This window comes from Neophocaena asiaeorientalis, unplaced genomic scaffold (assembly GCF_003031525.2).
Source record: "Neophocaena asiaeorientalis asiaeorientalis breed wild unplaced genomic scaffold, Neophocaena_asiaeorientalis_V1.1 scaffold39, whole genome shotgun sequence".
NCBI classification, from domain to species: Eukaryota; Metazoa; Chordata; class Mammalia; order Artiodactyla; family Phocoenidae; genus Neophocaena; species Neophocaena asiaeorientalis.
The window spans coordinates 1,219,208-1,245,414 of NW_020175670.1; the positions used below are offsets into that span (position 1 = coordinate 1,219,208).

Genomic DNA, 26,207 nt, shown 5'->3' on the forward strand with positions numbered 1-26,207 from the left:
AAAAAAAAAAAGAAGAAAAGAAAAGAAAAGAAAAGACCCTCCTCCAGTCATCACACCCTACACACACTCCACTGGAATAATCTCTATATCTTTAACTCCAATTCCCAGTTGAAATGACATTCTTTTGGGCTGTTTGGACGGTGGGACTGAATGTAATTTTAAGTGTATTTTGTTTTTCTTCCATGACTTTACAAAGAGTGGTGATGAAGATGAAACTGCACATCTGCAACACGCAGTTGCTGCTGCTTGTTTTCTTGGTGTGGGACCCAGCCAGGTGAGACAATTATTTACTGTATTTGCCATTTTAAATTCAGGGTGAAGGTGTGTTTCTTGAATGTTATCAATGCAGAGGTGGCTTTTCAGAAGCTGAAGTATTTTGAAGGATCATTTCTAATGAAAACATATTGTACCAAGAAACAGAACTATTCAATGACAGAGACTATTAAAAGTTCGCTGCTTCTTGTCTTTAGCGATAAAATATAAAAGGAAATACAAACATTTTCTAAAAAAATAAATCACGGAAGAAAAGAGTGCCCTTTAGATGGCATATTTTGCAAGGAATTGAAGTGGTTGTTATATGCGATTATAATAACACCAAAGTTCAGTAAAGAAACCATCGGTTTTCCTTTAAGCCCAACAGAAAAGCATAAGCTAAAATGATTTGAGTGTTAATTTTTTTCTTTTCTTTTTCTTTCTGTCTTTCTTTCCTTTTGGTCTTGGCTCTTTCAGTCAACATAGAAAACCTAAATGATGTGTGGATCTGAAACCTCTAGGTGGAGGTACTATACAACTTCACAACCACAAACAAATAAAACAAAAGCTTGATTTATTAATCAACTTTTCATATTATTGATTTAGAAATTTTTACTTCTAAAATGGTACTGTCATAAAAAGTACTTTGAAAATGTAACAAATTCTGTTTTGCCTGTATTCTACAAATATCAAATTTAATTTCTGTTGTTTTCAATAGCATCATCTTAATTGTAGTCTTTTCTGATTTTTTTTTATCATCAATGGGCAGCTTTTATTAATTGCCTAAATTTAGGGTATGGTTTTCAAAATGCCAGAGAACTTAAAATATGATTCATAATAATGTCCATGTAATTATTCCTTTAAAAAAATTAGTGTTTATGATTTTATGATACCTTTATTTCCCTTTAAATTTTTCATTTCCCTGTCTCAGTAAAATGAAAGTTTGTCAAAGTTTGAAAATACTTTCTAGAACTGAGAAGAAATCTCTTTATGAAGTCTTATTTTTAATTGGAAAGTAACTCCTCATTTAATATCTTAATATTGAGTTTAGAAAGAAAATGTGACATGTGATTAAAAAACGCTTTCCAGTGAAAATCTCTAAGTGGAACTTCATGACCATCTTAGTGATTGGTTTTAAAGTTAGCTTAAGGCAACATAAAAACTTTTGAGGCTTGAGGTATGAACTAATTTGCTTACATAATTTTTTAAATGTTTATCTTTATATCAATATTTTAATATTTTCTCTTCTCCCAAGAGGATATTTGCTTGAAGTTGGTTATTGATTTTTCGATGTATTATGACTATTTTTAGCTACTAGCTGTGTAATCATTTAAATGCAAATGAATTCTGTCAATGATATTTCACACAGTACACCTTGATCAGAATGCAATTACATATAATCTTTGATTTTAGAGGAGTGAACAAACTGTGGTCCATTAATAATCATTGAAAATCCTCAGTACTTAACCATATTTTCTTCTACTAGTTTTCTGTTCTATATTTGACCAGTAATGCTCATGCCAGTATTTTATTCTATTATATAAATGATTCTTTTTCTGGACCAGTAATTTAAATCTCTGAATCATTCGGGGGAAAAAAATGGCAGCGAAAAGGGACATTCTGTTTTATACATCCAGTTGCTTCTGCACCAAATTGCTGGATGTCACAAAACCAGGTGCCTGGCTTTCTGATGGAGAAATAATGGAGAAAATCAGTGTTTCTAACCCTCTTCTGGTGATATTTTAAGACCACTTATTCTTTCCTCAAATTTATCACACACACACACACACAAAGTAGCTGGGCATTTTAATCTTTGGATGACCTCTATTGCTCTCCTCAGAGACCAGTCAGGAGGGGTACTCCTCCAAGGCTCTCTGCAGCTGTGTCTGTGCTGCTGATGCTTTCAGAGCCCACCTCCACCTCCTGACTTCAGTGGAGTCTGGAACACAGCCAGCGGAGTTTCCCTGATGTCTATATTGCGCTTGGCCATTGGGTGGAGGTATACCCAAAGTTAGAAAATCATCTTGGCTTAAAAGAGAAAAAGACATAAAAAGAAAAGACATTTCTGAGAAAGATGGAAAAATTCTGTGCCTCCAAGGAGGCAATTTATTTTCCAATTAATATTCAAATCACTGAAGAATTCTTTCAGTAGTCCCTTTGGTTTTTGTACCTTTCCAAATGCAGAACAACATTACTAATAGTATCTGCATGTGATAATCTACCATCATAATATATTCTAGGGAGTGCATTTTAGAAAAATTGAATAGGTCACACAAAACGCGAAGTGATAGAAATCTGAAATAATTTTGGCATCAAACTTTCTGATAAGCTAGTATTTATTATCTATTTCCAACAGCATGTTTACCTTCCCTATAGACATACTGGCATTTAAAGGAGTGGGAAAAAAAAAAAAAAAAGGAGGAAAACGGGTGACACTAATAGCTCAGGGAGCCTTAAAATTCAAATCAAGGAGGAAGAGCATGTTGGCACTTGCAAAACACACGTATGTATATATATCAGCTTGTAAAATTATCTGTTTAGGTTGGTGCTGGCTAACATCCAAGAAGATGAGGCTAAAAATAACATTACCATCTTTACAAGAATTCTAGACAGACTTCTGGATGGTTACGATAATCGGCTTAGACCAGGACTGGGAGGTAAAAATAGTTTTCCTTTTCTTAAATGCTCACAAAATAATGCCTTTAAAAGTTAAGGGTAATATTTATATTTTAATACATTTTATACATGAATGCATTGTCACATATTAAAAAACATAGGTAATAGAAAATAAGGTATATGAAGTAAACATTATCTCTGATTCCTTTTATACAGACATAATGTATTTACCATACCTTTTATAGACTACCTGAAGTCATATAGAGCCCAGACTTTGTGCATGAATAGTTTTTAAATTAGTTTATTTATAATGGCTAAGTTTTTCAAACTTAGACTATGTGAAAGCGTGACATTATTGGGCAGATATGCTTGTATAGTATCTTTCGTTTCCTTCATTGAATTTTACAGATGCCTACTTTCACACTAGTACAGATATATAGAAACGAGAAACATAAAAATATACAAGAGTATCTGGGTTGAATTTTAGCAACCAGATAAATTTTAGCAATCATCACAGGATTCTGTGATGATATTTCTTTACACGTGCATGTGACGTTTCTAAAATACAGCACCGGTTTGGCATTCTTGAAACTTTCAAAGACATTTTGGGTATACTTCAGCTGTAGGCCTAATTTATTGACCTGTGGTACAGTTTGATTTCAAATTTAAACATTCATTCTCAACTCAGAAAAACAGATCTATTTTTATCCATAAAGGTAAAGGAAACTAGGCTTGGCTAATATGTTAAATTTTAATTATCCTTTAGCATAGATGAGTGATACTAAAGAGATTAGGCACAAGTAAGGTAGGTGTGTAATTCCTGAAAGGATTCTGAGTCAAAATATTGTTACTTATTAATTCTAACATGAGATGTATGTATATATATATATATATATGTATGTATGTATGTATATATCTGCATGCACACATTTATCAAATGTATGTTATACTAATTAGGATGTTCAGTTTAATAACTAATTCAAAGTTAAGATGAATTAGTTGAATGCTTGGTACTGACTGAAGGTTTATATAGTTAGCCTGATTATTACCAGGTTGGCAACTTTGCAATATTAAATTGCTTGGAAAGATGTGTAGTGACTAAACACCTGGATGTTTTGTCAATACTGTCTTTTGAAAAATGTAAGTGGTTGTTAATTCTATACATATTTGGCAATTGTATGGTTTGCATTGCCCAGGAGTCAGAAAAGGTTGGAAAAGACCCAACTTGTTTTTAAATAATATGCCATTTAATTGATAGTGGTTTTGGACTTGAATCCTGAGTGGCACCTTGCATTTCAAGAGAGAAATGATGGGGAAGAATAATGTTCAGAAGTATGATGCATTGTATCTCTCAGAGATAATTCAATTGTTTAATATACACTTAGTCTACTAAAAGAAAAACTCTCAAGTTTATGAGTCTGTTTCCATTTTGTAAATAAGTTCTTTACTCCAATATAAAATAAAAAGTTAAAAGAAAAGTTAAAATAAGGAAAAACTAAAGGAAAAGAATCTTTTCTTAGTAATTAACATTTCTAATGACTATGAATAGAAGGCATTACCGTCCATGTTAGCATATATAGCAAGGAGCTAATGTCAAACTCATACAACAGAAGTATGCCTAGCATGAGGCTGTCATAGTTCACGATGGTGATTTGGGAGGTAGATTGCACTAAGGCAGATATTTTCCCAAGGCTTAGATTTTATTATTTTTTAATAAATCATGTGCTGTCTAAAAGACTTAAGATATTTAAGCTAGATCTTGTCTATGAGATTTTAAGAGAAATGTTTACACAGTGGGTGTATAGTTGGGAAGTAAAAACTACCTGTTAAAGGACATGGATATTGCCATTTATCTCTTCATATTTCTTTTAAAATATCTCTTCCATTCTTTTTACTTTGGTCATCAGCATTCGAATATAGATCCTTGTGACTCATTCTGTAGGTTAATGCAATAGACAAAGTGGCTTTTCTTGCCTAGTGTCTTCCTTCCCCAATCCTTCTCTGATAGTGGACATGTGCTAATATTTCACAGTCAGATTGGTCTTCTTGTAGTCAATACTTTTCATATATTACTCTCTTGTCTTGATCAAATACCTGTGATAGCTCCCCATTGCTTTCTGTAGATGGTGATGAGGGGGTAGGGGGGAAGGAATATAGGCCTTGCATGCAGATGGATCTAGATTAGAATTTCTGCTCCATCTACACACCCAAAACTGTGTCTTGGCCAGGTAATCGCTGTTTCCTTTCATTTAAAATGGTCATGATGGGGATTCCCTTGTGTGTTATTTGTTGCTTTTCCCTTGCTGCTTTTAATATTTTTTCTTTGTATTTAATTTTTGTTAGTTCAGTTAATATGTGTCTCAGCATGTTTCTCCTTGGGTTTATCCTGTATGGGAGTCTTGTGCTTCCTGGACTTGGGTGACTATTTCCTTTCCCATGTAGGAGGGTACAAATGAACTTATCCACAAAACAGAAATAGAATTACAGATGTAGAAAATAAACTTATGGTTACCAGGGGGTAAACGGGGGATAAATTGGAATTGACATATACACACTACCATATATAAAATAGATAACTAATAAGGACCTACTGTATAGCACAGGGAACTCTACTCAGTACTCTCTAATGGCCTATATGGGAAAAGAATCTAAAAAAGAGTGGATATACGTATATGTACAACAGATTCACTTTGCTGTACACCTGAAACTAACACAACATTGTAAATCAACTATACCTTCCCAAAATTTCAGGTGCTGTACACCTGAAACTAACACAACATTGTAAATCAACTATACCTTCCCAAAATTAAATTGAGAGGATTACATAAACTACAGTGTACACGCAACATACTAGCAGTTAAACACAATCAATTCCTTCCCTCCTCCCATAGGTTCCAAACATGACAATCAAGGTTTTTACAATTTACTTCTCTGGCTTAATTTTTACTTTGCCACCCATCTATCCTGTACTTCAAACACATTCATTTTCTCTTGATAATCCATTCACATCTGCTCCCTTAGCCTTTGAGGGGAAAATATTCCCCTCTCACTGGAATTATTCTTCCTCATTCTCTCTTTTCTTGTGAAGACCACCTCAATGTGGATCCTTTTCAGTAATAACCTTTCTTAACTGAATTGAAGCACCCAGATTCAATTTTCCCTCTGTTGAATTTCTTTGGCTGTTGTTGGCTTTGTATCTCATTTTACGTATTATGTGCTATCTCGGATTATTTATTACCTTTTTATGTGTCTCTTGTTACCTTAACAAGAGCGTAAACTTATTGAGGCAAGGTATTGTATCATAAATACTCTGTACTGTCACTACCTAAATATTGATTTGCATATGGTGACTCTAAAAAAATATATTGATTACTTGATTAACTTTTCTATGACCAGTTAATCATCTGGAAAATGGAGCTACTCACATCTGGCTGACCTTTTAGTTGGGAATGTTGAGGTGATACTTTGTGCATCCTACTGCAGGAAGGTGGTGTGGCTGAGTGAAGAGAACCTAACTTTAGACTGTGGTGATTTAGGTAAAATTCTAGATGGAGTACTGAGCAGTCTTGTGGCCTTTCAGTACTTTACCTCTCTGGGGCTACATCTGTCATCTGTAAAATAGGATTACTATTACTATTCTTAGGGTTTTTGATGAATATTAAATACAGTGATATATGCAAAGGATTTAGCACATGACTGGCATATAGTAGAGAGTTAATACATAGCAATAACTAGAAGACTTTGAAAACCTTTGTAAATACACTGTTGTAAGTTTCAGTTATTATTACGGTTTCTTCTCTGTCCAAAATTCTCAGCCTGAATGTTCATAAGTCATTTCAAATAGAAAGTTCAGGGAAATTATTTGTATCATTATATCCCAGAAATTAATAATAAGGGGAAAAATGGGTTTGATTCAATTTAATATATCAAACTGAACATCTCTATTGATGGATAATCTGAATAATTAATCTCAATTATTATTATTTCTCCTTTGTAACGTTAGTATAAATGAGTACATAGGAAAGAGCAATCAGTTTTGTATTAAGAGTTAGAAAAATTATTCTTTTCACCTGGCTCTTCAACTTACTAGCTCTTATCCCAGACAAGTTACTTAGACATTCTGAGCCTTGATATCTTCTTAGGGAAAATGGGAATATTAGCATTTTATTCTGAGAGGAGGAAGATAAATTGGGACTTCTATACTTGAAAAGGATTGTACAATAGGTCGAATGATAAAATTTTAAGGTATTTAATAATTAATTATGGGTTTTCTTTTTTTTCTTCCAGTTTTATTAAGGTATAATTGACATATAGCACTGTAAACATTTAAGGTGTACAGACCTATGGGTCCTCTTTAAACTGAGGGCCCGATCACATTACTCAGCTGCTCAAAATCCTGCAATGGTTTCTACTTCTTTCAGAATAAAACACAGATTTCTTTCAATGGTCTCCAAAGTCCTGCATAATCTGTTTCCCTATTCTTCTTTGGCCTCACCTCACACAACTCTCCTTCTTGCTAAGACTGCTACAGTCACATTGGCTTCTTTTCTGTTCCATGAAGACACCACGATACACACACACTCCTTGGAGCTTTTCCCCAACTGTTCCCTCTTCCCTGGATACCCACTGAGCTCACCTTCTCAACGAGGCCTACCCAGAACAATGCGATAAATACTATGTGTTCATCCTTTAGCAATACTGCTCCTTCTTACGCCTTTTTTTCTGTTTTTACTTAGCACTTACTATTTTTTAATATACAAGATAATTTTTAAATCATTAGGTCAATTGCTTACTTTTGTCTCTTTTGCTAGAATGAAGGCTAATTGAGGTTAGGGATTTTTGTCTGTTTTGTTGTCTGGTTCTCAAGCATCTAGAACAGTGCCTGGCACAGAGTAAGCATGGAATTAAATATTTCTTGAATGAATTTTATTTTATTCATTTATTTTATTTTATGTTATTTAGTATGCTCCCATGAAAAGAATCGACTATAGAACTTACCTTATCCTTAAAATCATCAGAGCAGTTATCATTTAATTACTGTACTGGCCTTTCACTGTTAGCACCAGCATATTAGGCTGACTTCTTGGTGGATGGAAACAATCACTACAATTATTCCAAATCCTGGCTTATGTTAGATGTGATTCTGCCTTGAACTAACTGTGTGATTTGGGGGATTTGGGATGATTCATTTATCCCATCTGTGACGTCATTTACTTACCTGTGAAATTGGAGGGGAGGTTCTACTTACCCTGTCTGTCTCACAATAATATGGTATGGTTCAAGTAAATAAGAAAGCATAATGTGGCATGCATTGATAGGTATTAGGACCGTTAGGAATAGCAGAGAAGAGTTCTTCAAGAACATCATCTTAGAAGGTAGTATCCTTGAAAACATGCCAAGAAAATACTGGTAGGTCTTGTGCATTTGGTTGGCTTAGTCCCTTGTAAGTCTGGAAATGTATCTACCAAGACCATATGTTCAGCTTAGCTAGAGCTTATAACTGAATCAATTTCTCCTTTAGTCTTCCTTTTAGTCATTGGAGCTCACAACTCAGGTACCACCTATGGATTTTGATGTTCCATAAGAGGCTTTCAAATTGTTAACTGAATAAAAGGAGCCACATTTGCGTTTCGGACTGTGTTTAGAAGGTCGTTGAAGAAAAGGAAAGTGTAGACAGGCCTCGTATATTTATAACAGCTAACATTCACAGTGCTCAACAATGACAACTATTAGACATGACAAGGCTTGGTATCTAAATTATAGATTCAGTCTGGAAAATCTAGATAGAGTACTGTGCTTAGCTGCATTTTGAAAAGCTGTTTCAAGGAGCTTGTCTAGATAGAATTGGTACACAGTGCTCTTGTTTTTTCCTCTAAAACTTGAAGCAGCTTTATGCTTAAAGCCATGAAACACATGATGTCAGATTATAGACTTAGGGTATGAGGATCAGTTTCCAACTTCACTCTTGGATATTTCTCCTCAGGCTGTAGAGAGATGGATGATAACATGTTTTTATGAATTTTACTACTCTCAATTTTATAAAAATAAAATATAGGATATTCGGTGGGCAAAAATTAGTACAAAAAATCTGATCTCTCCCAGAACCTAAGAGGGAGTCTGACCTCAAAATAGCATCGTATTATTTTATAAAGAAGTGGTTAAGATCAGTGCCTCTGAATACCAGCATCTTTGAATTTGAATTCTGTTGCCATACTATATGAACTACAAACTTTTCACTCAACCTCTCCTTGCTTTGGTTTCTTTATCTGTAAAATGGGGGGGCTAAAAGTATGTGACTTATTGGTTTGTTAAGTATTTAATTAAAAAAAAATGTTGGAGCGTCCGGCAAACAGAGTAGGAACTCAATACTTGTAGGTATTATTGCTGTTATTGTTGATTCTACTACTACTTCTACTATGAATGCAATAGAGTCCATCACTCAATGTTTTCTTTAATTTGTAAAAGCTGTGACTTCTAAAAAAGGATAAATGTGTGGCACAGAGAAAAGATATATTTGTATGTTTCTCATGCTATTGGTTTCATTTTGTAGCACACTTTTGTATATGTACAAAATCTCTGGAAACAAAGCCAATCACAAAAGAAATACGTCAGATTATTGTAACATATAACAATTGGGCATCACCAGTTCATGATACTGAATTTGCCTATAAGAACAAAATCATATTTACAGAATGAAAACCTCACTATGAGATGCAGAGGATGATTTTAGGGACATAAAACTGAGCGTGTCCACCATCCTAGCCTGGGATGTGCCGGGAACTTGAATGGCACGAGCTCTGGGTCTTGCAGCTACCGGGTGCGTGCCTGATGCTTGACAGTATCTTATGAGGTGAGGCGTGGTATAGGCATCAGGAAGGAGATAACACACTGAGAATGATCTGAAATCTCTATACGGAATTGAAAGGAGCAGGGGACAAGTGGGTTGTGCGCTGAGCAGAAAGGAAGCGGCTGAGCCCTTAAGAAGTTCTTGTCTCAGGCGGAGGCGGGGTAAACTTCAGGTACTGGTCCTCCGCTCTACAGCTCTGATGTTTGGCATTCTCCTCATTCAGCAGCTGTGATTGGGGCTGATGCTCCTGAAGAGGCAGGAGGCAGCAGAGAATCTACTCTGACTCCCTTCCCTCCTGACTAGGTCTTCTGAGGTCCCCCAGTGTGCCTGGAGTGGGCTAACCTTCTTAGGCATAAGAAGATTTCAGAACCCTTTTCACTCTCTGCCACCAGATCTTCTCCACCCACTTGCGTTTGCGAAAAGGTGTTTCAAACAGGAAACACCGAGTTTGATTATTTCATGAGCGAGAAAGTAAAAATAAATTGGGATGACTTCACAGAAGTGTGTAACTAGCTTTGGGTAAATATGTAAATAATGGATATCAAGTTTTTTTCATTTCCTCTTTATTGAAAATTATTTTGTGGGAGGCATGAAACAGAACGCGGAAAGGTACTAGGTGCCTGAAGTGGGTTGCTGTTTGGGAGGCTGGAAACTCTGGACATGGGCTTCCTTCAGAGTGCGGGCTTCCTCACAGCGCATGCTAACTAAAACGAGAAACGCAGTCGTGTTATGTGCAGGCTTTTGGATTCTTTTTAGTATTACAAGCCGACTAAGAAACATCTTAGCGTTTCTGTACACCCTCACTCTAAAGCTGTGTGTTGCTTGCCTACCCTCTTAGGGAGTGGTGCTAAGACCGGCTTCTTCAGAAATGGTTAGAGTGAGGTTTTGCAGAACTCTTTCTCAGTTTGATGTTTTAACTGTATATATAGCTTGTGATTATTTTATAGGAAAGGCAGACTGAGTGCGTCCACGGCAGCAATGGGTTGCGTTAGACTGGATGGTGGCACTTTCTTCCCAAGCAGCATCTCCTGCAAAATTCAAGGGAGCATCACTGAAGTGAGTGACCCAGAGAATACTACCCATGTTTCAATGAACTAACGCTAAGGCTTTTTTTTTTTCACCTTAAAACAGTTTTGGTAAATAGCAGCTTCTTCTCTCAACCATTGCTGCTAGAGAGGCATTGCCCTTAGTCATACTTTTGAGGGATTGTTATTTTTGCTCTTTTCTGGCACAAGCACACCCCACTCACTCTGTTGTTTTCCTGCCAGCTTTTAAGCTCAGGTGCAATCAACATTTTTCTTTTTTTCACTCCTTAATACACAGCGGATGAATTGTACCATAGGCATGACGGATCCATTTGTGTTGGTGTTATTTTTTGATTGCTACATCTCCAATCATCTTGTAGAAATCTATATTGGTAGTGGAGATGGCCAAGTGCACAGCTTGGCCAGCCAGCAATTCATTACTTTTTGATGTGATAACCTGAAAAGAGTCAAATGAAGTTATTCTAGTAGTTTGTTCCCTAACACATGTGTATTGAAGACTTATGACGTGCCAGACACTCTGCAGGATATAAAGATGTACAAGGTGTAGTGTTGGTCTCCAGGGGATGAGGCCCCTTGGAGGGCAGATAAGGTAGGTACAGTGTGATTCTCAAAATGACTCGAAACAGTACAACACATGTTCCATTATAAGAACATGCTATTGAAATAAAGAAAAGAAATCACTTTTACTTGCATCATACAACTGGAGTTAGCCAATTTCTGTCTCTATAAGCCTAGCTCATTCATTCCATTGTTTCTTTCTAAGGGCCAAGGATTTGCTGGGTCCTGCTGTATATGCTGCAAATACTATGCCGAACAGGACTGAGTCTTTGCAGAAATTCATATCATATCATATTTTGGCTCTTTCTGCCTTTCAACTATCTTAACAGTGGTTTCTTCTTTCTCTCCTTAATTAAGAATATTGTATAATTATTGTATGCTTTTTCTTTATTGAAGTGTAAGTCTTTTCTCATAAAAAGAAGAGAGCTTTCTGATATACTTACTGTCAGGCTGAGAACTGTGATATCTACAGAAGAGTATAACATCCAGAGGGCATGTCTTTCTGTGTCTGTAGCAGGGGTGTTGAGAGTATTTATGGTAAGAGTGGCATTCCTAGAGGTAGAAAGGGAAGTGTTTATTCCAGTCGAAACTTCTGGATACTCCTCAGTTCTCTTTCTAAGGAAAACTTATTTTCTGCCTCATCTTAATTTGTTTTGAGCTACAGATGAATTAAATAATAACTAGACATGAACTGTGGAATAAAAAAATTAATGATATGAGTTGTAATATCATGAGGATTTAGTGTATTTCCTTTGAGTTTTAATGTTTCTGACCCAACACAGAATTCTGAAAACTTGTTTCTAATTTGAAATACCCTCATTCCTCAAGGTTTAGATCTTCTCATTTAGGAGTAAGTTATCATAAGAATAAAATTAATGTTAAATCTAAAGGGATTTCATATAGAAACTCATCAAATTGAGGATATCAACTTATAAGATACATATAATCCCTTCAAATTCTCCATTGGGTTTTTGCATTTTAAGTAGCTTACGTTAAGGTAGATTTGATGTCTCTGTATGTTATTATTATACCTTTTAACAAATGAAAAAACTAGCATATGGAAAAGTATGACTCCATCTCCATCTTAATTTAATATGAATTAAGTTATGTCAACTTTTATTTTTTTAATTTTTGTTTGTTTTAATATTTAAAACATGCACATTAAGAACATAAAAAATGGTTTTGCACAAAATTCAAAAATACAGTACTCTAAGAGCATTCTTTTTAGAAATATCTTTGTTAAGATTCAGGATGGTAGCTCCTTTTTAGGGGAATAAATGCAAAATGTAGCACAAAGATTGTCCCAGTAGTATGTGTGGCATTATTCTTTCTGTATTAAAGTATTGCGGGATTCTTAAGAGGGCATGTTCAGTCGGAATATTACTAAGTTGATTTGAAACATAATAAAAGAAAAGGTAAAGTTTTCTTCTTCTGATATAGTATCCAGAGAAAAAATATGTCAAAAAGAAGATACTGCTATCTTCAGCTATTTTGTGGAGATGGTTAATAATTCATAAATTCTGTGAATATTTGAGGAATATCACATATTGAGTAGTACAATTGGATCTTGTCTATTGAGTAGAGGAATAGAGTTATGCCACAAAGTTAAGGAAGGTTGAAGAGAGGATAAAAATTATAAATGCCTCCTAAGAGCATTCCCAAACCCATTGTTTAGGTTATGTTTTGTAGTGGTACATAAATATTTTAGTAAGTACTGGGAAGGCATTTGACTTCCATTAAGAACGTAAAAGGATCAGCTGCTTTTAGAATGGTGTGTGTGTGTGCGTGCGTGCGTGCGTGTGTGTGTGTGTTAAAAACTTCCCTGGACGAAGACAGCTCCAGACTTAAACTGGAGGAGTGGTTTGGAGGAGGAAGGCAAACGTCATGGAATGTTTTAGAAAAAGATGAGAGGCTTCCGTTTTACTCCTATTTACTGGTGAGAAGATTTTAGATTTTGAAGCTTTAAAAATGATGAGTTACTACTCATCTATATAGGTTGGAGGGTCCACAGATTTTCACTTATATGAATTTTTTGAAGCCTTTACAAGAGAAATAAGCAAATCAGCCATAGGCAGAGAATTAGGGTAAATGGAACAAATTCATTTTTGCTGCATGATTGCATAAACTCTGCAATTTCTCAAGAAAGGAAATAGTGAGCTAAAATGCTAGCCAGGTTTACAAGGAAGATTAAAGTTTTGGATACCAAGAGAGAGGAAGTCTTAATTAAAAGAAAATGGAATTGCGTGGCTGGTGTTCAGGTCGGCTAGAGGGGAATATGGGAGGGTAGATTTAATTAGTTATCTAGGGCATGTGAGAGGATAATCATCGAAGCAAAAAATGTGAAGCTGATGACTGTGCTTTGGAGAATAGCAAAGGAATCATCCAACAGCTGTTAGAGGAAGAGAAACTCTAGAGTCTTAAGAGAGTGAATGGGTGGGTTTAGGTGGTGAAAATGTTATAATGGAATGGGGGTGAGTGTCCAGCGATTTTAAAGGGAGTTGCCATTAGAGCATTACTAAGAGAACAAAGTCCCTTGATAACTAAAAACTAAAACTGGGTATCCGTTTATCATCCTGAGTAGCTTTTGCTTTAGTAATGATTACAAAATTACAGGATCAAAGAGAACTAACAGGAAAGCTATACACTGAGCTGTATGATCAGTAGTGTCTATATTACAGTATGTAGCCATTTAAAATAGATTACATATCAAAAATTGACTTGTTAAGGGCTTCCCTGGTGGCGCAGCGGTTGAGAGTCCGCCTGCCGATGCAGGGGACGGTTCGTGCCCTGGTCCGGGAAGATCCCACATGCCGTGGAGCGGCTAGGTCCGTGAGCCATGGCCGCTGAGCCTGCGCGTCCGGAGCCTGTGCTCCGCAACGGGAGAGGCCACAACAGTGAGAGGCTCGCGTACAGAAAAAAAAAAAAAAAAAATTGACTTGTTAAAACTTATAAATCTGAATAATAGTGTCTGAATTCTTAAAGGAGAACACCAGGCAGATGAAGTAGTGAGGAGAATATCTCTGTAGCAGAAGAATTCCTTCCCACTCTCATTCTTTCAAGCTCCCCCAGGTAATCTGCAGAACTCCTGGAGGTGTTTTTGGCTGCCACCAAACTGATGATCTGACTCATAGCATTAGCAGGGAGGGTCGTTGAGCATTTCCATTATTATCTGTGAAATACGGGGCTGATGAGAAGTCACGTGGGGCCCAGTTGCTGATTCAGGATGGAGCTATTTATGTGTAGATGGAGGTCTGCTTGTTACACGGATGTTGCCTGCCTTTGTCACTGTCCTTTAGCTGCTGCCACACCCCATTTAGTCTTTGTCATTTCTGGTGACAGCTTCTAATACAAGCATTTCACTCTCAGGTATCTGACTGCTACCATTTGTAGGGGCAGCTGCAATCTTTGCCACTGTTGCTGCCGCTTTGGAACAGCTGGGAGGTTAAGCAAAATCTATCAGCAGATAAGGAAAAGTGCTCAGGTTCATGTTTAAGTGAGTGGATATGAAGGTTAGTGGGGCGGAAAGTGACTCTTCATCAAATCCTTTCCCTTTAGGGAACTGTTTTGCAGCCTGTCATTTCTGTAATTTCCCCCACCCACTCACAGAGGGTGATGTGACACTTTACATACTTCTGTCTGAAGAAGACATTAGCAGAGGATATCATAATCCCCAGTGGCTTTTTATAGTGCAAATTTAATGCCAGTTGGAACAACATAACATTGGAATAAAATAATAAAACATAGATGAAAGAAGAATGTCATGGTAGCTTTTTTTAAAAAAAATTTTTAATTAATTTATTTATTTATGGCCGTGTTGGGTCTTCGTTTCTGTGCGAGGGCTTTCTCTAGTTGTGGCAAGCGGGGCCCACTCTTCATCGTGGTGCGCGGGCCTCTCACTATTGCGGCCTCTCTTGTTGCGGAGCACAGGCTCCAGACGCGCAGGCTCAGTAATTGTGGCTCATGGGCCCAGTTGCTCCGCAGCATGTGGGATCTTTCCAGACCAGGGCTCGAACCCGTGTCCCCTGCATTGGCAGGCAGATTCTCAACCACTGAGCCACCAGGGAAGCCCCCTCATGGTAGCTTTTATCAGTTAAGGATGCGTTTGTCTGAAAGCAACAGAAAAATCTATCTGCAGTGACTTCAGTGGGGAATCAGTTTTTCTCACAAGAAGTCTAGAGGTAGGTGGCTCCTAGTATTGAGTTCTTAAGTGATGCCATCAAGAACATCAAGAACTGAGACTTTTTTTATTTTTCCACTTCCTCTTCCTTAGTGTGACTTCAGTCCTTTATGTTGTTACCTTCTGATCCCAAGATGGCTGCTGCAGCTCCAGCTATCATATCCGTGGTTAAGGCTGGAATGAAACGAAGGGATGGTGCCAGTTCCATTAGTTCCCTTTATCAGAAAAATAATCCTTTCCAGCACTTGCAGCCGATTTCTATATTTATCTCATAGTTATTTCAAGCTAGGAGAGTATCTGGGAAAATGAGTGCCCTACCTGGGGTTGGGCACATTTCTGCCCTTATAAAACTGAGGATTTATTAGAAAGAAGGAAGATGTGTTGGCTATTCAGTAGGCTACTGGCAATGCCTGCCACATTTACTAATGCTAATAAAAGTTACTTAATCGTTTTGTGCCTCAATTTTCTATTCTGTAAAATAGAAAATATTAATTCCAATGATGGGTCAATATACCTAAAGTACTTTAAACTTTAATTTGCATATGAATAACCTGGGTGGTGACTGTTAAAATGCAGATTTTGATTCAATATATCTCTGTAGATCTCAAGATGTTGGGTTTCTAACAGGCCCTCAAGTGATGCCAATGCTGCTGGTCTTTGGGTCACATTTTCAGTAGCAAGAAAGTACTCAGCTAGGGCTGCCATGCTGTACAACCTCAGGGAGCATTCATACAGAATATAATGCAATGACAAGAAGAGGCTAAGTGTTCACTTATTAATTATTATCATTACTGCCTCTGGTTTACTCTGATAATTAGGAATTCATAATTTATGTTTCTAAAGGTTGCAGTGATAAATCTTATTTTTATCAGAGTATAATCATAGATAAATTTATTCCTTATGATACACTTTTACAAAATTGCCAGTAAATACTAGATTGACCATTAAGGTCTATGGTGTATGTTAAATACAATTTCTCTATCCAGCTATCAGTACACTCTAATTCTGTCACATTCTATATAAATAAGAACATATCCCTATCTCTATATATATTTAAAAAAATTAAAGCTATGTTGTGATAACACCATGATGATATTTGAACTCTGCTTCAAAAGATTTGTTGGATATTACAGTTAGCTAGTTGTGGGAAAGAAAATATAGACATGGAGCTTGTGAATTAATCCAGTATAAATAATTGATTATACAATTTGATTAATTGATTATAAAATTATAAAATAATTGATTATAAAACTGATTTAATTCTGAATATTGTATTGTGGTAAATAAAATTTTACCACATATGTAATCTTGAGGGCAGAAAAATAATAGAGCTCTCTCTTTAAATTATTTTATGTTCTATTTAACTTGCTCCAAAATTTTCTTTTTGGACAGATGAAAATTGTAATTTCCTTTTAAAAATATTATACATGGTTTGTATGAGGGTGCCTGACAGAGACCAGATTATAAACCCGGAGGATCCAAGTTCTTAAATAACTGATTAAATTTTTATTTTAAAGACACGAAGAGGGGAAGGGGCCTTTGCTTTCATCAGAAGAGGCTGTGAGGGCAAAGCAGTGTACGAGAGCATTAAAAAAAAACACTAGTTTATCTATGAAAAACCCATTTCTTTTTATAAAAGGCCAATTATTATCTCTGTGCCTCAGTTTCCAAAACATGAAGGTAAGGAGACTGTAGCAATGACTTGCAATGCCCTTTCCATCTAAAATTTCTCCCATCCTTTTGTGGCTTGTTTCAAGACAAATAGAGTAGAAAATAAGGTTCTTGGAACAGAAATCTGAAGCCAATTTTTTCTTCATTGTAGAAAAATAGACAGAGTATGGGCCTGAATACAAGCTAGCATAATAAGGCTGCTAGGCCTCTATAAAGTATGGCCAGCTAAGAGAATAAAGGCTGTTTGGTCTTCCAACTCCTAGCAATTAGGAGTTTGTACAAAAGTAGGTACTCCTAGTGCACAAAAGTGCCAATTAAGAGCTTCTCTTAAAGCCGAGCAAGGTTGATTAGGAAGTGGTTGGTACCAGTGAGGTAGTGATAAATGTGCCAAATTATAATTGCCCGTGTTCTAGACATTGCTGGACAATATCTCTCTCTCTGTGTGTGATGTACATGGCTACATCTCTTCGAAGCTCACCCTCTTTGGCTTCTCTGCTCTGTTTGGTAACATAGATCTACCACTTCTTTCCTGACTCTTGGTCTCTCCACGTTTCTTCATCTGTTTCAGTCCTTGGTCCCTTTTTATTTTCTCTCTTCTTGAATATGGGTGCTCTCCAAGATCCTGTCCTTTTAACTCTTATTGCTTTTCACTTTCATGATTTTCCCAGAAGAATTTCATTCAATTCCATAGCCTCAAATGTTAACCTATATGTAGATTCTCTCTCATCCTGCTGCTGTTTTCTGATGTAAATTTGCTCGTTATTGCCCAGATGAACTCTCTTTATGACCACGCACTACTTTTAGGATCAAGTCCAGAGCATTTAACGTAGCAGACTTTACAGTCTCTGGCCTCTGTTCACTTTTCTGGCCTCATTGCTCACTATTTATCGCTATCTTGCATGAAGTGGCTTAGATTCACTGACCTTGTTTCAGTTTTTAATGCATTTGGCTTTCTCTAGCCTGAGGGCCTTTATACAGGCTGTTGAGTCTACTGGGAACACATTTGCCTTTCTTTAGGTTCCAGCTTAGACGTCATACTTTCTAGTAACCTTACATGACTATCATCCCCTCACACACACATCTCTGTTGAACAAATCACCCATTACTCTACTTGGAATAAAATTAACATACTTTCTTGTAACTCCCATTTTACCTATTGGCATCTAAGGTCTCCTAAAGTCAGAGATTTATGACTCCTTGTCTGTTGTTCTAGCCCCTGTTCTATGTGTAATGCTTCTAGAAGGTAGATAGTAATCATAATATTTGTTGTAATAGATGAATTAATAATATTAATAATATTAATATTGTTGAATAGATGAATAGACTACTGATGAGCTATGCCTTTTCATATATACATTTCTCAAACTTCTAGAAACTGAATTCATAATTTTCTACCTGAAACTTCTTTTCTTCCTGTGGTTCTCTTTCATGGCTAATGGTAATCTACATTTGTCAAGCTACAAGAGCTAAAAATCCATCTGAGAATGAGTTTTCAAATTCTCTTTACTCTTTTCCAGTCTCCTGACTCCAATTCTGCAATCCTCAAATATACAGATATTAACCTGATTGTTTAACTTATTTTTAAATAAATAATTAGCTTAAAACATTTAAAAATTAGGAAATTTCCAATAAAAGTGTGGATTTCTTTCTCTTTCAAAAATGGCATATTTGGGGATCCTAGGCCAAAATTCCTGATGCCAGAAATTGAAATTGAAATTGAGTTGATGACAGCAATTGAAACTAAGTAATGGCTTTCCCTATTACAGGAGGTGTGTCCTCCACCTTTAGCCAGAGATCTCATTCAGCTCATGTCACTCAGTTAAGTTACCTGCCTTGCAAGTAAATAATGTGCTGTCCCCCAAAACACTTGTGTATATAAATCTAGCCCTACCCTGTTCTCTATATTGATTTTTACTTTTTACTTTTTAACTAGATTTGGTTGTGTAATTCTTTTGCTCAATATTCTCCGATGGCTTTCTTTTCTCCCCACTTTCCAGAGCATAACCTCCAGTCTGTATAACATAGCTTCCAGAAACCAGAATAAGGGGACCCAAACCCTAATGCTTTTCTTGGGCAGGTCAGGTAAAAAATGGGTTGACATTATGACAACTGAAGAACTGGAGCAGGTACATTCCTTGTTTAAAGAGGGTTGTTTTATCTGATTATTGCTGTATAAGTGTTTGAGATTAGAGTTGCTAGATACTCCAATTATTTTTCACAAGTTGTTGGAAATATCAGTTGTCATGGGAAGTTTCTTAATTTTAAAGACCAACCAATTCTAATGCTAATCAAAACAAAATCTTGTGTAACGCAAACAACACATACCTGAGTATTATTAGTTTGCAGGCCCCAGTCCTAAACCAAGATTTCTCATGAAGGGTGTGAAGGAATCAGTTGGAGAATTTGTTAAATGCAAATTTAACACATTCTCAAAAATTCAGTCAGTTTTGGTTTGAGCCCAGAAATCTGCATTTCATCAAATGTTCTTGATTCTGATGCAGGAGGTCCCAATGCTGGACTGAATTATCTATCTTTAAGTTCCTGGTTAAAAATGATGGTGTTTTCCTCTTTTCTCTCATAGGACTTTATTCGTAACCTTTTAATTAAAAAGGAAAAATAAATGTGTATAGTAAGATCAGTCTGTCACCAGATGAGTCTGGCTAGCATTTTCCTCAATAACTTCAAAGAGGAGCTTTTGTGCACCACTGTTCTGAGATGGCTGTCAATTTTATAGGGTCAGAGACCTACGTTTCCTTACTAAGGCATTAGTCTGAATTAACTGACTTATGCTGCAGTAACAACTCTCAGTTTAAAATATGTTTTATTTCTCCCTTATTTATCTTGTTCATGACACAACACTGTCCACTGAGGTGCGACGGGTATGTAAGAGTTGGGCTCACCTATCCATCATCATCCCTTAGGGTCTCAGGCTGATGGACCTCCACCATCTAAAATATCGCTGGTCACCGTGTCAGGGAAAAGACATGTGATCAGGAGCAATTGTCACTTAAAGTTCTGCCCACATGTGACACAATGTCACTGCTCAGATTCTTTGCTCAAAGGAAGGCATATAAACATGCTTAACTTCAAGGGGTCAGAGAAGTACAACTCTACCATTAACTCAGGAGTAGAAGAATTGGAGATATTTGGCAGCGTAATGACTACCATTCCTAGTACCCATTTCTCAGGGTGTAACTCATCTTCAGAAGTGACAATATGCACTGCTTGGTGATACAGTCATATCTTATTTCAAGATATAATTCAGGAACTATGTTTTGTGGGTAACATGCTTAGTGTGTTTACGAGTTCATTGTTATGCTTTTTTGACAAATTCGTATGATACACCTTCAAAACCTTCTTCCCCAACTCCCAGGCATAAAGAGCTTTGCCGTTTGGGCTGGGAAGCCAGAGCTCAAATTGCAGGGATTTAAGAGGAGATAGTCTGAAGTGTTAGCCTGCAATCTCAAACCTCTGTGACAGTAATTGCCAGGGACAGTGGAATTAAATGCATGAGGAGCAGAGGCCATGTCTTTCTAGTTTGCTACTGTGTCCTCAGTGCCTGGCAGAATACCTAGAATTCACTATCTGTCAATTGACTATGTATGTGAATCCAATGCCCATATACATAAAAATACATAGACTTGTTGGTACTTTGGGTAGCTCCTTAATTGGGCTTCTCATATACATTTGAGGCATTTAACAATGAGTTTTACCTTTATTTTTTTATCAATAATTTAAAGATTTCAAATAATTGATAATTAGCCTTAATATTAAATAGTGGGATTGGAGGTAGTTTTTCAATTTTTGAATTTTATTTTATTTATTTTTTTATACAGTAGGTTCTTATTAGTCATCAACTTTATATACATCAGTGTATACATGTCAATCTCAATCTCCCAATTCATCCCACCACCACCTCAACACCCCCGCCGCTTTCCACCCTTGTGGTCCATATGTTTGTTCTCTACTTGTGTCTCAGTTGCTGCCCTGCAAACCAGTTCATCTGTACCATTTTTCTAGGTTCCATATATATGTGTTAATATACGAAATAATTTAAAGATTTCAAATAATTGATAATTAGCCTTAATATTAAATAGTGTGATTGGAGGTAGTTTTTCAATTTTTGAATTTTATTTATTTTTTTATACAGTAGGTTCTTATTAGTCATCAACTTTATATACATCAGTGTATACATGTCAATCTCAATCTCCCAATTCATCCCACCACCACCTCAACACCCCCGCCGCTTTCCACCCTTGTGGTCCATATGTTTGTTCTCTACTTGTGTCTCAGTTGCTGCCCTGCAAACCAGTTCATCTGTACCATTTTTCTAGGTTCCATATATATGTGTTAATATACGATATTTGTTTTTCTCCTTCTGACTTACTTCACTCTAAAGCCATATGATCCTGGACTTTTGTTTGTTGGAAGATTTTTAATCACAGTTTCAATTTAATTACTTGTGATTGGCCTGTTCATATTTTCTATTTCTTTGTGGTTCAGTCTTGGAAGGTTATACCTTTCTAAGAATTTGTCCATTTCTTCAGGTTGTCCATTTTATTGGCATAGAGTTGCTTGTAGTAGTCTCTTAGGATGCTTTGTATTCTGCGGTGTCTGTTGTGACTTCTCCTTTTTCATTTCTAATTTTATTGATTTGAGTCCTCTCCCTCTTTTTCTTGATGAGTCTGGCTAATGGTTTATCAATTTTGTTTATCTTCTCAAAGAACCAGCTTTTAGTTTTATTGATCTTTGCTATTGTTTTCTTTGTTTCTATTTCATTTATTTCTGTTCTGATCTTCATGATTTCTTTCCTTCTGCTAACTTTGGGGGTTTTTTTGTTCTTCTTTCTCTTATTCCTTTAGGTGTAAGCTTAGATTGTTTATTTGAGATTTTTCTTGTTTCTTGAGGTAAGTTTGTATAGCTATAAACTTCCCTCTTAGAACTGCTTTTGCTGCATCCCATAGGTTTTGGATTGTCGTAGTTTCATTGTCATTTGTCTTTAGGTAATTTTCGATATCCTCTTTGATTTATTCAGTGATCTCTTGGTTATTTAGTAACGTACTGTTTAGCCTCCATATGTTTGTGTTGTTTACGTTTTTTCCTCTGTAATTCAGTTCTAATCTCATAGTGTTGTGGTCAGAAAAGATGCTTGATATGATTTCAATTTTCTAAAATTTACTGAGCCTTGATTTGTGACCCAAGATGTGATCTATCCTGGAGAATGTTCTGTGTGCACTTGAGAAGAAAGTGTAATCTGCAGTTTTTGGATGGAATGTCCTATAAATATCAATTAAATGTATCTGGTCTATTGTGTCATTTAAATCTTCTGTTTCCTTATTTATTTTCATTTTGGATGATCTGTCCATTGGTGTAAGTGAGGTGTTAAAGTCCCCCACTATTATTGTATTACTGTCTATTTCCTCTTTTATAGCTGTTACCAGTTGCCTTATGTATTGGGGTGCTTCTATGTTGGGTGCATGTATATTTATAATTGTTATGTCTTCTCTTGGATTGATCCCTTGACTATTATATAGTGTCCTTCCTTGTCTCTTGTAACATTCTTTATTTTAAAGTCGATTTTATCTGATATGAGTATTGCTACTCCAGCTTTCTTTTGATTTCCATTTGCATGGAATATGTTTTTCCATCCCCTCACTTTCTGTCTGTATGTGGCCCTAGGTCTGAAGTGGGTCTCTTGTAGACAGAATATATATAGGTCTTGTTTTTGTATCCATTCAGCAAGCCTGTGTCTTTTGGTTGGAACATTTAATCCATTCATGTTTAAGGTAATTATCAATATGTTTGTTCTTATTACCATTTTCTTAACTGTAATGGGTTTGTTTTTGTAGGTCCTTTTCTTCTTTGTGTTTCCCACTTAGAGAAGTTCCTTTAGCGTTTGTTGTAGAGCTGGTTTGGTGGTGCTGATTTCTCTTAGCTTTTGCTTGTCTGTAACACTTTTGATTTCTCTGTTGAATCTGAATGAGATCCTTGCTGGGTAGGGTAGTCTTCATTGTAGGTTCTTCCCTTTCATCACTTTAAGTATATCATGCCACTCCTTTCTGGCTTGTAGAGTTTCTGCTGAGAAATCAGCTGTTAACTTTATGGGAGTTCCCTTGTGTGTTATTTGTCGTTTTTCCCTTGCTGCTTTCAATAACTTTTCCTTGTCTTTAATTTTTGCCAATTTGATTACACGTCTTGACATGTTTCTCCTTGGGTTTATCCTGTATGGGACTCACTGCACTTCCTGGACTTGGGTGGCTATTTCCTTTCCATGTTAGGGAAGTTTTTGACTCCAATCTCTTCAGATATTTTCTCTGGTCCTTTGTCTCTCTCTTCTCCTTTTGGGACCTCTATAATGTGAATGTTGTTGTGTTTAATGTTGTCCCAGAGGTCTCTTAGGCTGTCTTCATTTCTTTTCATTCTTTTTTCTTTATTCTGTTCCACAGCGGTGAATTCCACCATTCTGTCTTCCAGGTCACTTATCCGTTCTTCTGCCTCAGTTATCTGCTATTGATTCCTTCTAGTGTAGTTTTCATTTCAGTTATTGTATTGTTCATCTCTGTTTGTTTGTTCTTTAATTCTTCTAGGTCATTGTTAAACATTTCTTCCATCTTCTCGATCTTTGCCTCCATTCTTTTTCTGAGGTCCTGGATCATCTTCACTATCATTATTCTGAATTCTTTTTCCAGAAGGTTGCCTATCTCCACTTCATTTAGTTGTTTTTCTGTGGTTTTATCTTGTTCCTTCATCTGGTACATAGCCCTCTGCCTTTTCATCTTGTCTATCTTTCTGTTAATGTGGTTTTTGTTCCACAGGCTGAAGGATTGTAGTTCTTCTTGCTTCTGCTGTCTGCCCTCTGGTGGATGAGGCTGTCTCGAGTTTTATTTTTAAATATTAGTGATTTTGACCTCCAGCATTTCTTCCAATGGGTCACTCTTCTTAGAAACACTGCTGATTGACATATAGGTTCAGTTGCTGTGCTGGACCTTAAATTCAATAGCACATAGAATTAGAACTATTAGGATGAGCTTGGATTTAATATAGCAAAAGAACTAATTCTGTGGCCTTCACTGTTGCTGCATTGGGCGAACCATATGAGTGATGATTGTGAACCAAAGGCCCCATGGGTTCTGTTGTCTATAGGGCACCCAGCACCGCATTCTAACTCCAAAACAGAAGCACTGGAAGAGCCACTAGTTGCATGTGATAGAAACAAAAACAAAACTACAAAAATATATTTCAGAAACCCGAGTAGCATAAGTCTAAATGTTTTTCCATGTTGAAATTATGCAGAACCATTATTAGTTTCATACGGATGATTGAAAATTTTCAGTTGTCTTGCAGAGGTTCTCTTATAAGTCTACAGAGGCCTTGCGGTCGTCCTGCAGAGGCTACATTATAAAATGATGCTGATCATAATAAATTAATAATAATAATATCCAATATGTTTTGAGTGTCAGGTAATATGCTAAGCAGTTCACCTATGATTTAATACTCATTATCAGTCCCACAAGGTAGTAATTTGATGATCTCCACTTTTTTCTCTCTTTAAGAAAATGAGAGCAAGAGACCACTTATTTGCCCTTTATCACATAATTATGTTGTGATAGAATGTGCACTCTGACCCATGCATGTTTCTCCAGAGCTTTTATCTGATAAATCAGGAATTAAGAACCCCCAAATGCAACAGAGATAGTTGATAGCAATGATTATATCTCTGCTCTAGGGCCCTCTGGGTAAGTACCTCTGGAAGGTGAAGGATGGTTTGCAATCCCACTCATTTATTTGATTAGGGGGTCTCCTTATCACATTTCTTGGTCAGCCTTGACTTTGACATAAACCCTGGACTTGGATCTGGGTTCAGATATGAAGGGACAGAAAGGAAATTGATTAGTAGTACAATCTCTTAGGGTATTGGTGAATTAAAGCCAGAATCTTTGCCTCTCACTCTGCTGGTTTTACTCCTTACTTGATGTGAATCACAGCTTTTGCTGTTATTATGCTCAAGAATAGCTAATGAGAAGGACACAAGAAGACCATGTCATTTAGGTAGATCATTTCAGCATTGCTTTATTAGTACTTAGATTATTTGTGGAATTAATAGTGCAATGATGCAATCAGTCTTATAAATTTCAGCTTTGGTTGGCTTGTTGTAAATCACATTTGAAGAACATGGCACATGAAAGGATAAGTCGATAAAAACCAAAGAAATGAAGGAATATTAAATGCAAGAACCCTGTCTCCTAGATGCATTTTCCTTTGTGCCCATTTGACCCATGTTAATCTTACCAGGCAGTGTAGTGTACCTAGGAAAGAGATTAGGCTTTGGAGTCTGTTAAACATAGGTTTGTATTCTGGCATTAACACGTTCTAGTTATATGGTTTTTGCACATATTAGTTACCGTCCCTGAGCCTCAGGTTCTTCATAGGTAAAATAGGTATAAAATAACCAACATTCTTAAGAATGTTAAAAAGATTAAATGAAATTATGTGTGTAATGTAACCATAAAAGTACCTGGCATATGGTAGATGCTTATTAGTAGCCAGCTTCCCAATTGCCCTTTGATTCTTGCTAATATGTCATAATGTGGAGGTTTGTTCACAGTTTAGGAAATAATGAGTTTAAATGAGAGTTCCTTTAAAAACAGGACACGAGTAGTTATTTTTTCTAAGAGAATTCATGGGATTGGATGATCTTTAACTACTTACCCTAGGGTTAACTATGATTAAACTTTTCCTTTTGTGGGTGCCTTTCCAGTAGAAGCTTGTTGCAGAATCAAACTTCAGAAGTTTGTCAGAATCTGTGAATTGCATGGTGTTTTTATGTCACTTCTGGTTTTCAACGTTACGTTTATTGAAGTGCAGAACAAAACAGGGGAATAAGGTGTCTCTGAGAAAGCATGAGTAGGCAAGTAAATGATAATCTACTTTCTTCTAGATTTTCTTTAGCAATTCAAACTCCCATAAATATGTTGTATCTCCTGTGTGTAAATATAGTTAAACATTAATGATATAACAACTTTAGGGATTTTATGAGGTT

The 26,207-nt window shown here is 36.4% G+C and overlaps 1 protein-coding gene across 1 annotated transcript in view; it reads left to right on the forward strand.

The window, feature by feature from the left end:
* GABRA2 (gamma-aminobutyric acid type A receptor subunit alpha2) overlaps positions 1–26,207 on the forward strand; it is a 115,885-nt gene that overhangs the window by 1,332 nt on the left and 88,346 nt on the right. The window contains exons 2-3 of the mRNA XM_024731708.1: positions 199–274; positions 2,794–2,909. Coding sequence (XP_024587476.1) covers positions 204–274; positions 2,794–2,909 — 187 coding nt within the window. The 5' untranslated portion in view covers positions 199–203. The remainder of the gene's footprint in view (positions 1–198; positions 275–2,793; positions 2,910–26,207) is intronic.